Raw genomic sequence first — 18,756 nt, 5'->3', positions numbered from 1 at the left:
CATAAATAACAAGAACAGGGAAATAGAAGTATACTGTAATAAGGTCTTACATTATATATTAAGTGACATGCTATCTAAATAAAAATGTGATTAAAGAGTAATATTTTCAACATTATGATAAGCTCTGCAAAAAGAGATATAGCCAATAAACCAACAGAGTACATAAAATAGAGTATTAAAATGCTCAATTAAAGATTAAAATAGGAACAAAAAAGCATAAAACAAACAGCAAGCTAGTAAACTTAAATGCAATATATAAATAATTACATTAAATTTAAATAATTTAAACACTCCAACTAAAAGCAAGATGATAAGACTAGATAAACTAAGACAAAATCATACACTGTATAAACACAGAAACATAGGGTCACAAAGATATACCATGCAAACACTGATCAGAGAAAGCTGTATTATATATATTAACATTATATGAAGTAAGCCTATAGGATAAAGAATATATTCAGAGAGAAAAGAACATTTCATGATGATAAAATACAAAAGAAATTATGTAGTTTCAAAATCAGCATGAAGCAACTGAAATGGTGTTTAGAGAAAAATTTATAGCCTTTATGCTTCCTTGAGGCTTACATTAGAAAAGAAAAGAAAACTGAGAGCAAATGATCTAAGATTCCACCTCAAGAATCTACAAAAATACAGCAAACAAAACCCAAATGAGAACAAAAACTAATAGAAATCAATGAAATAGGAAACATACACAATAAAGAAAATCAACAAAGTCAACTGGTAATCTTTTTGAAAGGCTAATGAAACTGATAATCCTCTAGCAAAAAATTCAATCAAGAAAAACTAAGAGAACACAAATTTAACAACACCAAGAATGAAAGGGGGTTTATCACTTTAGATCCTACCAATATGTAAAAGATACAGTGTTGTTCAGTCACTAAGTCGTATCGAACTCTGTGACCCTGTGGACTGCAGCACCCAAGGTTTCCCTGTCTTTCACTGTCTTCTGGAGTTTGCTCAGATTTACATCCATGGAGTCAATGATGCCATCCAACTATCTCGTCCTCTGTCACCCAACTTCTCCTCCTGCTCTCATCTCAATCTTTCCCAGCATCAGAGTCTATTCCAATGAGTTGGATCTTCACACCAGGTGGTCAAACTATTGGAACTTCAGCTTCAGCATCAGTCCTTTCAATGAATCTTCAAGGTTGATTTACTTTAGGATTGACTGGTTTGATCTCCTTGTTGTCCAAAAGTCTTCTCCAGCACCACAGTTCAATAACATCAGTTATTTGGTGCTCAGTCTTCTTTATGGTCCAACTCTCACATCCATACTGGACTACTGGAAAAAAACATAGCTTTGACCTTTGTCAGCAAAGTGATGTTTCTGTTTTTTAATATGCTGTCTAGATTTATCATAGCTTTTATTCCAAGGAGCAAGCATCTTTTAATTTCATCGTTGAAGTCACCATCTGCAGTGCTTTTGGAGCCCAAGAAAATAAAATTTGCCACTGTTTCCATTTCTCCCCCATATATTTGCTTCCCAAGTGATGCTAGTGGTAAAGAACCTTCCTACCAATGGAGGTAGACATAAGAGACATGGGTTTGATTCCCTTCCATCCTGGGAAGATTCCCTGAAGGAGGAAATAGAAACCCATTTCAGTATTCTTGCCTGGAAAATCCCATGAACAGAGGAGCCTGGCAGGCTACAGTCCATAGGGTTGCACAGAGTTGGACATAACTGAAGCAACTTAGCACTGCACATTTGCCATGAAGTGATGGGACTGGATGCCATGATCTTAGTTTTTTAACAATATCGTGCATGTTCAGGGTGGTGTGACCATAGACTGATCTTAGTTTTTGAATGTTGAGTGTTAAGTCAGCTTTCTCATTCTCCTTTCACCTTCATCAAGAGGTTCTTTAGTTCCTCTTCACTTTCTGCCACTAGAGTGATAACATCTGCATATCTGAGGTTGTTGATATTTCTCATGAAAATCTTGATTCCAGCTTGTGCCTCATCCAGTCCAGCATCTTGCATGATGTACTCTGCATATAAATTAAATAAGCAGGGTGACAACATACAGCCTTGTCATACTCCTTTTCCTGCATTGAACCAGTCCATTGTTCCATGTTTGGTTCTAACTGTTGCTTCTTGACAGGTAAGGTAGTCTGATATTCCCATCTTTTTAAGAATTTTCTAGTTTGTTGTGATGCACAGAGTCAAAAGATTTAGCATAGTCAATGAAGCAGAAGTAGATTATTTTCTGGAACTCTCTTGCTTTTTCTATGATCCAGCAGATGTTGGCACTATGATCTCTGGTTCCTCTTCCTTTTCTAAATCCAGCGTGTACATTTGGAAGTTCTCAGTTCACGTACAGTTGAAGCCTAGCTTGAAGAATTTTGAGCTTTACCTTTCTAGCATATGAAATGAGTGCAGTTGTGTGGAACTTTAAACTTTCTTTGGCATTGTCTATCTTTGGGATTGAAATGAAAACAAACTGACCTTTTCCAGTCCTGTGGAACTCCATTGCTGAGTTTTCCCAATTTGCTGGCATATTGAGTGCAGCACTCTAACAGTGTCATCTTTTAGGATTTGAACTAGCTCAGCTGGAATTCCATCGCTTTCACTAGCTTTTTTCATCTTAATGCTACCTAAGGCCCACTTGACTTCAGACTCCAGGATATCTGGCTCTAGGTTAGTGACTACATCATCATCGTTATCTGGGTCAATAAGACCTTTCTTGTGTAGTTCTTCTTTGTATTCCTGCTGCCTCTTTTTTATCACTTTTACTTCTGTTAGGTCCTTGCCATGTCTTCCCTTGAAAATACAACTACCAATATTTGAAAGCATAAAAAAATGGAAAATCTGAAAAAAAAAAACTGAAGTTTCTTAAAAACTTCACATTAAGACAATTGCAGTCCTCCAATGTCAGCTCTTCCACAGAGCTCAGAAATGATTTCTACTCTGGATTTATCCTAAACAAAGTACTTTACCTTCAACAATCTGATAAAGAGGGTGAAATTTTCTTTCACACCACTTTCCTAAAATTGAGAAGAAACTGCAAGACTTCAGTTTCAATTAGAGAATTGAAACAGACATGCTATTCTCTTCTTACTTCTCCTGTGTAAGTGACCTGCCTTCACTAAAACATGTTTCTGAAAATATAGAAGGGATAGACCAGAGGGAAGAAACTGACAAAGAGATTAGCACAAAAAAACTGGAACAGTTCATAAACATGTGAAAATCTAAATTAGAGCAGCATTAGGGAGTAAAAACCATAATCAAGGTTAAAATGCCATAGCATCCTGTTAATTTTTAAGTGTATCTTAACAAATTAATATTGAAACATTGATTTTCTCAAAACAGTAACATTAGGAGCTCCAACATCACATAAACTTACAGCACCACACACTGCATTTTTACTCAGATGCTGATTTATCAAAATAAGGTGGAAACCCATGTAGTGTTTCCACAAGTTTATCTGCAGTTGAAACCAAGATTAGGGCATGGTAACAATAGAAATGTTACTTGAAATGCCAGAAAACAGATTTTCTTAAAACAAAAAATTCCTATCTGAAACTCAAATGCCCCTTGAAACTAATTATTTTTAATAATAATAATAGTAATAACAGAAGAAAACATTTTCAGTGATGAATAGGTTTTTGCATAGATCGTGGTAATGATTTCACAGATGTATACTTACCTCCCAAAGTTCTAAGTTGTATTCATTAAATATATACAGCTTTTTGTATGTCAGTCATATCTCAATAAAGTAGCTTAAAATGAAAGTAATTCTTTTCTTAGGGGTCTCAACTAGTATCATCAAAGATCTTCTGAGAGTGAGATTGGAAAAGATCACTTTTCTGGTGATCTTCCCCAAAAGAGCTGATTAGCCATGAGCTGCTAGAAATGTACTGCAAATATTCTCAGGTCTCCCCTTGTCTCACCCACCAGATGGCTGACCATTTTTAAAGACTCAGTTACCTACATTAGGAATTCACCGTGATATCTGACTTTTCCTCTAGTCCACCTGGTCGGATGGGATTAATGTGCAAAGCACCTAGATCTTCCACCATTGTAATAATAACTGGAAACTGACCACCTACTCATACCCTAGTCTCACTGCTATTTTTACTGTCTCCACCTTGGCACAATCCAATGCGCTTAGCACTGAGCACTTCCCATGAGTCACTTCAGGTCCTATTAGCCTCACTGACTGTTACACTTGATGTGCTTCAGCTGCTGTGCTGTTAATTTCCAAGCTTCATATTTTGCTTCTCCTTCAACAACCCCACAAACAGAATGCGAGCTCCCCACCGAGGTGGCCAGGTGATGAGACTAGCTCCTGCCACAAATCCTCCTTCTTGCCCTGACTGTGACCTAGGACCTTCAAATGCACCAGTGAAATCCCCTCATGCCTTTTCCTTGCACCCTGACTCCTGGTGTTGTCACTTGTCCATGTGTCTTCACTCTCTCTTTTGGCTTCTCATGCTTTGCTGAGTCAACCTCCTTGCAGCCTCCCTGATATGATCCCTTCATACCTCTGGTGACTCTGTTTCTTTAAGACCAGAGAGTGTAATAAACTATGCTTGCCCTCTCTTGTGGCCAAACCTGACTGGCCATCTCAATAGAATAAAAAATAATCATGATGAAACTAATCTGTCACATCATTGTATGAAAGTATAACCCAGCAGTTGTACCTGTTTGTAACATTTGACATCACCTCCCTGCCTCTTATGACACATCACAGAGATCTGAAGGGTCCAGCTGTCCACAAGTCTAGAGTTTTTACTGTCCAGGGCCAAGCAAACCCTTAACCCCCCTTGAGAACCTAATGCTCTAAGAATCAAGTGTGACCAGAGTCTTCCCCCAAGGGTGCTCTAAAGCATGTGATCTGGTTTCCCCATGGTCATTCTGTGAATAAGACGGAGGTGTTTCCTGCTGGGAATCCCCTCCCAGACCAGACAGGCCTTACCTGAGCAGACTGCTCCAATATCCTGGTCATGAGAGAAGGTGTCATTATAGTTTTTAAAATCAATATGAACACACTTATAGATACTCAAAGTTGATTCAGCCTCTATACTCTCACAAGAACCATATAAAAACCAAATGGGGCCAAGTCTTGGTCCAAAATAAGACCCTCTGGGAGCATCAATGGCAACTCCACATTCCAGTCGTCTGCACATCTCTTCTACAAATGCTGTGAGCCAGTTCTCAGTATGCACTGCGCCCCATTCTCCTTTGTACTTAGCTTCCACTCTCCCCTCACAGCAGTGGGCTCCATCCTTCAGCCTCAGCTCCAGAACTGCAAGAGAGACACAGACACAGGACACAGGAGAGATTTTAAGAGAGAGTGCAGTGGTGTGCTGGTAAGTATTTAAAAAAAAAAAAAAAAAACCTTCTTTCTGAGGGGAAAAAAAATCCCTGCATGTGTTGACTTTTATGGTCTAAACATTCCCACCATGGCCAACTTGAAGCCCCCAATGTGCCATCACTGAACCTGGAGCAGGAAGTGAGGAACCAGGTGTTTCTCACGAGCCTGTAGAACCAGCTCCAGGGACACCACCAAGGACAGGCCTTCAGGGACTCTGGATGCTGCCCTCCCTGTAGATGTGCCCAAGGCTACTAGGGCCCAGCTTCTCTGTCTCAGTTACAGCTCATGGCCCTGGACCCAGGGAGGAATCCTCCCTCTCCTTCGCTGTCCATAGGGAGCATCTCATCCAGCTCAGGAACAGAGGGCTGGGGTAACAGGCTCCACAGTGTCCCAGTTATTCCTGTCACCTGTGTTCATGCCCTTGTGTAATCCCCACACTCCAATGTATCTAGTAACATGCATGTAACAAATGGAATTTGGCAAAAGTGATGAGATGTCACTTAAGAGATTAGGTTTCAAGATGACTCTGGTTTCCCTTTGGTGACCTATCTTACTCTCTCTCTCTTGCTCTAATGAAGCCAGCTGCCGCATTGTGAGCTGTGTATGGAGATACTCTCACTACAAGTAACCAAGGGAGGCCTCTTGGCAACAGCCAGCAAGAGACTGAGGCTCTCAGTTAAACAGTCTCCTAGAGTCTGAATGCTGCCAACAACCAGGTGGGTTTGAGTGGTACCCAACCCTCGTTGAACCTTCAGATAGATGATTGAACCAGTGAGACAACACAAGTCAGAGGACCCTGGTAATCCTTGCCAATTCCTAGCCCATGGAAATGAGGTGCTAGATGCTTGCTGCTTTAAGCTGTTGTTTTGTTTAGTTTGTTTATTTTTGGCTGTGCTGGGTTTTTGTTGCCACTCACAGACTTTCTCTAGTTACAGAGAGTGGAGGCTACTCTTCATTGTGGTGTATGAGCCTGTCATGCTGGTGGCTTCTCTTGTTGCTGAGCACGGGCTCTAATCATGAGGGCTAAGATGCCAAGCTTTGTGGTAATTTGTAGCACAGCAACACATAACTAATGTAGGAAGGCTTTATGCTAAGTGAAAGAAGTAAGACAGAGAAAAGCAAATACTGTTTGGTCTCATTTATATGTGAACTCTAAAAAAACAAAACAAAACAAATTCATAGACAAAGAGAGTAAATTGGGGTTGCCTGGGTAGGGATGGGAGTGGGAGGAAAAGATGATGGTGGTACAAACTTCTACTTAGAATATAGATAAGCCCTGGGTATGGAATGTACATGTGACTGTAGTTGACAATTGTTGTTTTTTAGTCACCAAGTCATGTCCTACTCTCTGCAAGCCCATGAACTTCAGCATATCAGGCTTCCCTGGCCTTCACTATTTTCTGGAGTTTGCTCAAACTCATGCCCATTGAGTTGGTGATGCCATCCAACTATCTCATCCTCTGTCACTCTTTTCTTCTCTTGCTCTCAGTCTTTCCCAACATCAGGGTCTTTTCCAGTGAATTGGCTCTTCACATCAGGTGGCCAAAGTATTGGAGCTTCAGCATCAGTCTTCCAATGAATATTCAGGTTGATGTCTTTTAGGATTGACAGATTTGATCTCCTCACTGTCCAAGGGACTCTCAAGAGTATTCTCCAGCACCACAGTTTGAAAGCATCACTTCTTTGGCACTCAACCTTCTTTATGGTCCAGCTCTCACAACCATACATGACTACTGGAAAAGCCATAGATTTGATTATAGGGACCTTTATTGGTAAAGTGATCTCTGTTTTTTAATATGCTGCCTAGATCTGCCATAGCTTTTCTTCCAAGGAGAAAACATCTTTTGATTTTATAGCTTCAGTCACCATCTATGGTGATTTTGGAGCCTGAGAAAATAAAATCTGTCACCGTTTCCACTTTTTCCCCATCTTTTTGCCAAGAAATGATGGAATCAGTTGTCATGATCTTAGTTGACAATACTGGATTGCATATTTAATCATTACTAATAAAGTCAATCTTAAAAGTTCTCATAACATACACACAGTAACTATGTGCTGTGATAAATGTGTTAACTAACTTAAATATGTTAATAGTTTCAAAATATATATGTATTTCTTTTTTAATACTTAAATTTTTGGAGTATAGTTGATTTACAATGTTGTGTTAGTTTCAGGTGTACAGTAAAGTGACTCAGTTATATATTTTAATACATACACTCATTCTTTTTTAGATTATTTTCTCTCATAGCTTACCACAGAATACTGGTTAGACTTCCCTGTGCTATAAAGTAGGTCCATGTCGATTATCTATCATATATATAGCAAGGTGTGTGTGTGTTAATTTCAAATTCCTGATTTATCCCTCTCCCTAACTCCCAACATTTCCCCTTGTATAACCATAAGTTGTTTTGGATATCTGTAAGTCTGCTTCTGTTTTGTAAATAAGTTCATTTGTATCCTTTTAAAATTAATTTTTATTGGAGTATAGTTGCTTTACAATATTGTATCCTCTGTACAGCAGAGTGAATCAGTTATTTGTTGTTGTTCAGTTGCTAAGTCATGTCTAACTCTTTGTGAATTCATGGACTGACGCACTCCAGGCTCACCTGTCCTCCACTATCTCCTGAAGCTTGCTCAAATTCATGATGATTTCTAACCATCATGCTATCTAACCATCTCCTCCTCTGCCACCCCCTTCTCCTCTTGCCTTCAATGTTCCCAGCATCATTTCCAATGAGTCTGCTCTTGGTTGAGTCCTTTTTCTCCACACCATCCCCAGCATTTATCATTTATGGAATTTTTGATGGCCAATTCTGACTGGTGTGAGGTGAGGCCTCATTGTACTTTTGATTTGCATTTCTCTGATAATTAATGATGCTCAGCATCTTTTCATGTGTTTTTTGGACACCTGTATGTCTTCACTTGGAGAAGGCAATGGCACCCACTCCAGTAGTCTTGCCTGGAAAATCCCATGGATGGAGGAGCCTGGTAGGCTGCAGTCCATGGGGTCACTAAGAGTCGGACACGACTGAGCGACTTCGCTTTCACTTTTCACTTTCATGCATTGGAGGAGGAAATGACAGCCCACTGCAGTGTTCTTGGCTGGAGAATCCCAGGGACGGGGGAGCCTGGTGGCTGCCGTCTATGGGGTCACACAGAGTCGGACACAACTGAAGTGACTTAGCATAGCATAGCATAGCATGTCTTCACTGGAGAATATATACATATGTATTTCAAGTCATCATACTGTATACCTTTCACTTATATCTTATTATATGGTGATTACCTTCCAATAAAGCTGGAAACAATAGATTAAAAAAAAACTATATAGAGAGACAAAAACTTTTGCAAATGCAAGGGAAAGAATGACAGGAATAATAGTAATGGGAGCTTGGAATATATTTCTCAGCTTTTAATACTTGAAATGGTCATCTGAACTAAATTCAATGGGAAAAAAGTAGAAGTAGTGACAAATTTTATTTTCTTGGGCTCCAAAATCCCTGTGGACAATGACTGCAACCATGAAATGAAAAGACACTTGCTCCTTGGAAGAAAAGCCATAACAAACCTGCTGCTGCTACTGCTGCTAAGTCGCTTCAGTCGTGTCCGACTCTGTGCGACCCCATAGATGGCAGCCCACCAGGCTCTCCCGTCCCTGGGATTCTCCAGGCAAGAACACTGGAGTGGGTTGCCATTTCCTTCTCCAATGCATGAAAGCGAAAAGTGAAAATGAAGTCGCTCAGTCGTGTTCGACTCTTAGTGACCCCATGGACTGCAGCCTACCAGGCTCCTCTGTCCATGGGACTTTCCAGGCAAGAACACTGGAGTGGGTTGCCATTGCCTTCTCCAAATAACAAACCTAGTCAGGGTATTAAAAAGCAGAGACAGTTTGCCAACAAAAGTCCATATAGTCAAAGCTGTGTTTTTTCCTGTGGTCATGTATGGATGTGAGAGTTGAACCATAAAGAAAGCTGTGTGCATGTGTGCCAAGTCATTTCAGTAGTGTCCAACTCTTTGTGACCCTATGGACCACAGCCTGCCAGGTTTCTCTATCCATGGGATTCCCCAGGCAAGAATACTGGAGTGGATTGTCATTTCCTTCTCCAGGGGATCTTCCCAACCCAGGGATTGAAACTGCATCTCTTATGTCTCCTGCATTGGCAGGCGGGTCCTTTACCACTAGCACCACCCGGGAAGCAGCACCGAAGAATTGATGCTTTTGAACTGTGGTGCTGGAGAAGACTCTTGAGAGTGCCTTGGCCTGTCAAGAAATCCCACCAGTCAATCCTAAAGGAAATCAACCCTGAATATTCATTGGAAAAACTGATACTGAAGTTGAAGCTCCAATACTTTGGCCACTTGATGCGAAAAGATAACTCATTGGGAAAAAAAAAAAAAAACCCCGCTGGTGTCCCCACTGATGGCACTTATCAGAGTTTATTATAATTTCTAGTTTCATTGTCCAGCTTCACTAGACTATCAGTTAATATGGGCCAGGGAGCTTTATTCACCATCATTAGGGCCTCAGCATCTGGTGAATTGCAAAGGATATGGATTGAATGCCCCACAAACCCACCTTTAAATTAATAAGTATTTGTGGAATGAAAGTCTAAATAAATTCTGAAAAGAAGGTGTGGAAATGATATAATTTAGCACATTTATGGCATTTAAATCAGTAAGAAAAGAAAAATAAATAATTCAGGAATGACATTGGAAAAAATAAAATAAAATTAGGTAGAATGTCATATCATACATAAAATAACTTACACAATTATTTAGTATTTACACATTTAAATATATTCATAAAATTATTACAGATAAAATTAATTTATTTAAATTTGAGGTGGGGAAGAACATGCTTGACAAGGCTCTGAAAGTGGAAAAAAAATGGGAAATTTTAACAGGCAATTAATATTATTAGAAACTTCCGTGAGGGACTTCCCTGGTGGTCCAACAATTAGGACTCTGCACTTCCAATGCAGGTACCACAGGCTTGATTCCTGGTCTGGTTTGGTACAGCCAAAAAAATCAAACAGTAAACTGAAGGAAGCATATTCAGTCTATAAATAATGTAATTCAATAGGACAGGGACTTGCACCCAAACTGTTTGGTTTCAAGTCTTATCTCTGTGTCTTACAACTGACTCATCTTGGGCAAGTGACTTTGCTTTGCCTCAGTGATCCGTTCAGTGGATAAAAAATATATTCTGCTCACTGGACTGTTGTGTGCTCAAATGAGTTCATATAAGTAAGTGCACTGTAGGTTGTTGCAGTAGATGATAGTAGTAGTATAAAGAGCTTCAATACAAATCATGACAAAAATGATAGCCATCACAAGGTAAAAAGGATAAATGTAATGAGCAAAGTAATTGACAAACGAAGGATTAAATTAGCTAATATATGCCAGTATTTGCCTACCAAACTGGCTAAGATTTTAGAACCTCGTAAGAAGACACAGTTGGTGAAGCTATGTGGAAACTAACATTCTCATTCACCATTTGTAGAACTAAAGTTCAGTGCAGCTATTTCTGGCAAGCATTAGTCTCTATGTACCAAAAACCGTAAAGGTATAGGGTACAAAGCCTTAAAGCCTTAGAGGTACTCAGCCTATAAAACAGCAACTCCACTTTTTTTTTTTTCGACATTTAAATATTTGTTTATTTATCTATTTATTTGACCACCTAGGTCTTAGTTGCCATATGCAGGATCTTTAGCTGCAGCATGCGAACTCTCGGTTGCCACATGTGGAATCTAGTTCCCTGACCAGGGATCGAATCTGGGACCCTGCACTAGGAGCAGGGAGTCTTAGTTACTGGACCACCAGGGAATTCCTGGAAACCTCACCTTTAGAATATGATTAAGAGAAGCAGTCATGGGTGGTCCTACACTTAAACACAGGGAAGTTCAGAGTAACATTTTCATAAAAGCAAAAAATGTTGAAAACAACTAAATGCTCAATATAGATGGTCAGGTGAGCATATTGCATTTCTGCATATAGTGAAATAGCTGGAGGCAGTTAAAATATTCAGTACTATCCCTGTGATAGCCTGTATTTTTTAATTCTACAATAAAATGCTTTAGTGTGTAAAAGAATAGTTAATGATATAGAAAAATGCCCAAAATATATTCTGGATTGTAAAAACAGGATACAAAACAATATATGCCAGATTATGTAATCCTGAGGATCTACGCTAATGGCATCAATTGCATTTGAGATAGTTTTATGCCAATGCCCATCATGAATTTCAAGGTGGAGATTCCTGTAACATGTGAGAAATCATCAGGTGCTCGGAAAGGCCAAGACTATTATTCTACAAGGAGAAAGTCTACTGTAACATGAAGTAGAAGAACAAAATGTTATAGGATAACTCTGAATGGTGTTGTTTCAAAGAAAATGAAAATAGTGCTTGCTTTGGTGAAATATTCTTGCTTCTTAAAAAACAACTGATGAAATTTCCTACAATTTTTCTTGTAAGAGGACGGGGCCATGCATCAAAACACCCATCATCTCCCCCTTGTGCGACCAAAACCCACCTCTGACCTCCAGAGCCCTCAGAAGGAGATATTTCACCAGCACCTGCCCAGTGCTCAAGGAGCAAAGATGAGGATGGAGGGGACTTCCCAAGGAGAGCTGTGGACTCAAAGTTGAGGTCTAGGGGATGACAGTGAGCTCTGAGACAAGATAGGGCTGCACAGAGTCTCAGCCAGATCAGCACCCACATCTGAGAAAGCTGCCTTCTCCAGGCTGGAGACCAGATTCTCCGCAGCCCCAGCCCTGACGCCCGCCGTCCTCTCACTCAGGGGAAACCAGCTCCAGGGAGGAACAGGAGAGGGCACGAGGCAGAAAGTGCTCCCTACAGAGTCACAGCAGATCCTGGGAGGGGAAAGGACCATCCCAGGGCCCCAGCACATCAGGAAATGTCACAGGGACCGGGGCAGAGACTAGGGAACTTATACACCTGTGGCTGCACATCAACTGATCTCTACAGACAAGAGGTCCCCTCTCCTGGCTGTGGGCTTCTGCTCTGTAATGGACACCTGGTGGGGACAGGTGAGGTAAGCAGGCAGAGCCTCTCACAGAGCACAGTGCTGGGCAAACAGGGCAACAAGCAGAGGGGAGCCTGGGGGATGGGTAGAGAGGAGCCAGAGAGAGGCAGACAGGTGCACCATTATCTCTGATCTGGTTACATGCAGTGGCCAGGATACCCAGCCCTGTGGGACCCTGTGTGCTTCACAGACCAATGGACTCAGTCCCTGCTCAGCAGCTCCATTCCTTTCACAGAGACAGGATCCACACACTCCTCACACACACACATACAAACAAACTCTTCATACACTCTGACTCCACACACACACACAAATTCCTCACTCACTCCTCACATACACACACTCTCACACACACTCCACACCCACATACCCTCACATACCCTCACACACTCCTCACACACCCTCACACATGCCTCACAATCACACACACACACACTCCACACACACACAACCTCACACACTCCTCACTCACCCACTCACACACACACACACACACACACACACACATACTCCTCACCCTCCCACACACAAACACAAACACAAACACAGAGCCTACAGGAGCATACACACAGGAAACATGGGGACCCAGTGGCAGTGCTCACACACCAAACACGTGGAGCATGTGGGAACAGCCCAGAGTCCCAGCTGAGGTCAGTCGCTGGAGCTTCCACACACTGGGAGCCACAGGGACCCTAGAAGCTCCCTGAGGGAGTGGAGGGGACTCAGGCTGACCCAGCTCAGTCCAGAGCAAACCTCACTGCTCTGTAAAATCTGCCACAACTAGCAGTGGACCCCCCACAGGAGACGGACAAGTATTCACAGTCAGCGTGGCTCCTTTTTGGTCAAAAACACTGAGGCTCGGCTCTACAGCTACAGACACCTTTCCCTTCACCAAGGCGTGCACTGCCTGGTGTGGACCCAGGACAGAGGGGCAGCTCTTACCTTGACCACCCACCATGGTGCCAAGGAGGAGGACACAGAGTCCCAGCAGGGAGAGGTGTCTGCCCAGAGCCATCCTGACCCCACGTCCTCAAGGTCACAGTCCCAGCTGCAGGATCAGCCTGTGAGAAGGTGTCAGGGTGCTGACCGGGGTCTATATAGACCACCCCTTACACCTTCCCTCCTGCAAGCCAGTAGAGACACCTCTCACCATTTCAGGCACTATTGGAGGCTGCATCTGCCACTTTCTGCAGCTCAGACACCAATGAGCTTCTGAATCTTCAACATCTCCTTATATGAGCAACATAGTCCTTTGACCTCCCGCTTCCGTGATCCTGAGAGCTGGGCGCCCTGACCAGGGCTGAAGTAGAAAAGTCGCATCAAAAACTATGAGTACCATTCTTTCCTCTGATTACCTTGGCCAATCCTTAAGAACTGTAAGATCTCGCAGGGTCAGGTTGTGGAATTCACTGGACCACGGAGAATAACTTTGGTGGTATCAAGCATTGATCTTCCCCAGCACTGAGCTCAGGATCAAGCAGAGTACTACAAGAAGGCTTCAAACACAAGAACATTTCTTGGGCCAGCAGAAAATGAGGACAAGGATTTCAGGAATTCACAGGTGACTGTGGAGAAAGTGGGGAAGGAACCATTAAGTTGAGTGGATGAGATTGCAGGTCTTCTCCTCACAGAATGATCTGGAGATTGGATCCCAGAGAAGGTGCATGTATGCTCAGTTGTATCCTACTTTTTGTGACCCCTGGATTGTAATCTGCCAGGCTCCTCTGTCCACAGGATTTCCTAGGCAAGAATACTGGAGTGGGTTGCCATTTCCTTCTTGAGGGGATCATCTCAACCCAGGCATTGAACCCACATCTCCTGCATCTCCTGCTTTGGCAGGCAGGTTCTTTATTGCTGAGCCATCTGGGAAGCCCTATAAGGGATTTTCAGACATGCTAAGTCCCTTTCCCTTTATTGCATTAATTTTATTTTGAAATATCCCTCTCAGCTAGTCAACAAATGACGCTTCAAGAGAGAAAGAGATTGCTGTTACAGGAAACAAAGAGAAAGTAGGAGTTATCATTCAACTCTAGCCTGCCAAAATAGGATTTGGGGATCTAAGAGAAGAAAATATATAACTTAGAAAGATTTGGGTTTTCTAAACTTCACATTGTCCCTCTTTGCATATTGAGAGTTTGATTTTATAGGATTCAGAACACCCTTGTATTATAAGCCATAACTAAAGAAGATGTAAAATATAATTTAAAGCAACTGCCCCTAGACAGAAGGATAAATAGAAAGTATTCTGCTGCACAGTGGCTGCATGCAAGGGGCAAAGAAGAGGTGAGTGAAGCAGAAAACAAAAGAGGGTTCATTCATTTTGAGTCTAAGAGGAAAGGTGGCAGCAAGAATGGAAGCCCAGGTAGATTGGGTGCACAGAGCCAAGCAGAAGGGTCTGATGTCCAGTGTGGCCATTGTTGCCTTGTTCTGTTTCCACTGATCAGAAAAGCTCCCAGATGCTCTCCAGAAAGTAGCCCAGGGATGAGTATAGAGACAGCATAGGGCCATAAGTGATGCAAGATAGAGCTCCCCCATTGAAATTCAAGGTCACTAACATACTGCCTTCATTCCTCATACTCCCTCAGGCTCAAGATTCCCTTGATGCCCCTCTGTGGTCCACAAAAACCCACCCTGAGGCCCCGTCACCCTGATTTTCATTTCAGCACAAATGTGGGAAGGACCCACCTATGACACACATGCCCCAGAGTCCCCACCAGAGCTCAGAAATGGCTTCACACCCTCCCCATCCCACACCTGAGGGCAGCTGTGGACCAGTCCACAGCCCTGTCACATCCCCACCGGAAGAACACCTCATCCTGGTCAGCAGACCTAGCTTCTCTGTCCTTGAGACTCAGGTAAATAAAAAGAGAGAAAGTTCAATTGAACATATGTTTTTCTCCCTCTAAATATGCTAATATTAATCCATTATTTTACAACAGTCACTTATTTGCCCTGTGTTCCTCTGACTTCCAAGCCTCCATCTGTACATGAACCCCATCTCCTCTGGATGCTTAAAACAGTAGTGATAATAACTGATTATAAATATCAAAACCAGAATATAAACTCAGGGACTGGAGTAGGAACAAGATCTGCTCAGTCACTAGAGTCGATGTTCTACTCCCCCTGGGTCCCAGAGTCACCATTCCTTACCCAGTTATGGACTCTGCAGCATCACCAGAAAACACCAGACAAACACCTAGAACACAGGATGTGCTTCCTGGAGTCCAGTCATTCCTCCCACAGGATGACACAGGGATGTTTTTAGTGAACCAGGTACACATGATCTCACCTCGGGATTGAGATCTCACAAGTGAAATACTGTTATGGACTTCATACCCTGTTATAAGGATGGAGTGGGCTGGAAGGAGGGGATAACCCAGTGCTGGCAGGCTGTGTCCAGGCAGCACCGTCTACCCCAGAGCTGGGGATGCAGGTCAACATGGACCAACTCACCCTCTGATGAACGTTTATCTTCTCTGACACATAAGGAAATCTCAGTGTCCCATCTCATCCAAGATTTCAAGGAGGAAAGCTTTAGGGAGGACACTAACCCAGCTGTGTCCACATGAACTTCAGGGGTCAGAACAGGCTCAGGAACCAGTCTGCCTGGCCTGACTCAGAGCTCAGCCACATATCATGTGTGTAACCTTGAACAGGGTCCTTACATTCTCTGTATAGTGGCTTTGTCTGTAAAAGAAGAGTTATACTTGTGTATAGATGACAGAGTTTTGGTTAGAATTAAATGAGTTGGCATTAGTAAGAGATATAAATAGTCAACAATAGTACATCATCTTGGCGGAGAAGCAATATTAGGGCCCCTCTGTCCATCCCGTCCCAGGAATCCCAGGACTCTAGAACAGGAATTTAATTCTGTTACCTGGAGCCTTGACTGGAACTGTCAGAGCTCTCCCAGGAACCACATGCTGTGACGGTGATTGGGGCCAGAGATGTGAGTCTTCCACACATCGCCCCTTCTCTCTGTGCCCCAGAGAGAGGTTCTACTGCTCATAAACCTCGACCTTATCAACTGTGAACCTCATGAATTAAGTTGTTTACTTGCTAATTTTACTTTATAAATGGACTTGGTAAAGTTCTGTGTCTAATTCACCTCCTTATCCCCGATGCCTGTTAATTAAAAATCCTAAATGATGTCTCTTGTATACCTGAATGAATGAATGTCAGCCAGATATTTTATACAAATCATTTCAATCAAAAGAAATCTTTTGAGATATAATTTAACTTGATGTGAGGACTTAACAGCACAGTGCAAGTTATGTCACTTGTTGTAATGATATTTCAATATGATTAAATGGTATAAGCTATGTATTGGTTAACTTCTACACTTTTTTGCAATGAATGCAGTAAATTGAAATACCAGAAACAAGGCTAGCCCCATTCCAAGAGCAGTGCTGAGAGAGCCAGTTCTAAACATGTATAAACACTGCGTCTTTGTGTATCTGAAGATAAAGAAGACAAACCTCAGCACACTGACAGGTGAACACCATGAAGCCTCCTGTTCTGGTCTTAACCAGATATGGCCATGTGGTCCGGATGTTTATATATTTTTCATTTGGCATATTTTCAGTTCAAACCACATTTGTGGTTTTAAAATTTTAGTTTAACAGCTTCTGTATTGAATCAAAGTGCAGAAGTAAAGAGCAGGAAGAAGCCTGTTCTTTAACTTAGACTAACTGTTTATTCAGTCTTATGGATTGTAAAGCAATAAAATATGTAACATTATTATTCCCAAATCACCATGAAAATATTGAGGTTTCAGAGGTTCAGCAATCTCTTTGCTAGGAAAGTTAATAATTAAATATCCTTGGTAGAGGGACATTTTTCGGACCAATCAGAGGAACTAATATACAAAATATTTTTGAATTAAAAAAGAACTGTATGACTTTAAAAGGAAACAATTAATTGAGTTGTTACACCAAAGTACTGGAGACCCACCTTATCATCTGTGCTCCTTGCATGGCTGGACCAAGATATGTAAAGTCTTCTTTATTAAAGACAACTTCTTCACAAGGGCATGTGATGAGCTTGGTCATGAGCTGGTCATGAGCTGACTGAGGTCCAACCCATCATCTCTGTTCAACCCTTTACAGTATATGACTGGCAACATCAAACAAAGAGTGTGGCACTGAATTGGCCTCATTCATTCCTCCATAGTGCAACATCAAATACCCAGAAACCAGAGAAGATCAAAGCTACTAAATCAAAGACAAGCATATTCTAAGTGATGAGCAAGCAGACCAAGGGCCCTTCCCTGCTGCTGTTGGAAAGGAAGAAGCCCTCCCACCCCAGACACCATCTGTGGGAGGAGAAACAAGAAAATGCTTCCTGAAATAGAAGAAAACCAGTCTTAGCAGGGAGCTTGAACTGGATTTGACAAGATAATTACTAACATAAATCCGAGCTAACTTGGGGGACAAATTTTAAATGGGAGAGTCTATGTCAACTTCATGGAACTTTCAGTCCATGTAAACACCCCTTGCTATTGCACAAGATGAAATCAGTTATAAAAACAGCGAGTACTACATTTATGCGTATTGGAATCTAGAGGACACATTTTCAAGCCCACTACAGAAAGAAAGTATGTATAACTTCCTTTATTTTTAAAAACACAGAGTTGTCACCTCTGTGGACGCTTTCTAATTCTTACAGTTCAGAATTACTGCTGTGTCTATTTAATCTGTAAAAACTTTCTTTTTGTCTCTAAAGTGGTGTTTTTGGGGAGCAAGTATTGTGTCTTGTTCTTCAATGCCTCCATAAGGTCAAGTAAAGACACATAGAAAGAGCTTAACAAATATCAGATAAGAAATGAATGAATGAACAAATGCTGAACAACCACCCTGCAGTTAGTGATACTGAGTGGGGAAGGGAGAAGGGCAGGGGAGACACAATCTGATTAATCCCATTCGAACAAGCTGAAGTGGAGTAAGGAGTCAGAGACACACCAGACAAAGGAGCCAGATAGAAAATGCCTTCAAATCCCACTCCGGGAGGGTCAGATCATGTTCAATCTCTGCACAAAGCTGTACCCAAGAAGCTTCTCCAAGGTGAGAAAAAACTGACAGCACTGCTCTCAGGAGTTCTACTGAAGGATGTGGATAGACAGTAATACTTGTCAAATAGCTGTACTTCTACTCCCCAATGCCTCATTGTGGCCAATGAAATGTGGGCGGTGTCACCTGTGTCACTTCTGAGTGGAGGCAGAAAAAACCCAAGTGTGACTTTCTAGTCTATTTTTCCTGCCCCAGAAGCTGCATATGCACACATGGTGCACGTGTGAGAGCTTCACAGACCACAGATGTCTGTAGGTTGTGATGAGTGTGTGTGTATGTGTGTGTCTGATTATGAGTATGTAA

At 41.9% G+C, this 18,756-nt stretch overlaps 1 protein-coding gene across 1 annotated transcript in view; it reads right to left on the bottom strand.

Moving 5' to 3' along the window:
• The window catches only part of LOC112446748 (antigen WC1.1-like), a 29,453-nt gene extending 14,936 nt beyond the window's left edge, over positions 1 to 14,517 (bottom strand). The window contains 2 exon segments of the mRNA XM_059887278.1: positions 4,941 to 5,270; positions 13,328 to 14,517. Of these exon segments, the coding sequence (XP_059743261.1) occupies positions 4,941 to 5,270; positions 13,328 to 13,400 (403 nt within the window). The 5' untranslated portion in view covers positions 13,401 to 14,517.
• Between the last annotated feature and the right edge of the window lie 4,239 nt (positions 14,518 to 18,756).

Source organism: Bos taurus, chromosome 5, assembly GCF_002263795.3.
Source record: "Bos taurus isolate L1 Dominette 01449 registration number 42190680 breed Hereford chromosome 5, ARS-UCD2.0, whole genome shotgun sequence".
Classification (NCBI taxonomy): Eukaryota; Metazoa; Chordata; class Mammalia; order Artiodactyla; family Bovidae; genus Bos; species Bos taurus.
Note: the sequence above shows the minus strand (reverse complement) of the source record. Positions and strands in the feature narration are given on the sequence as shown.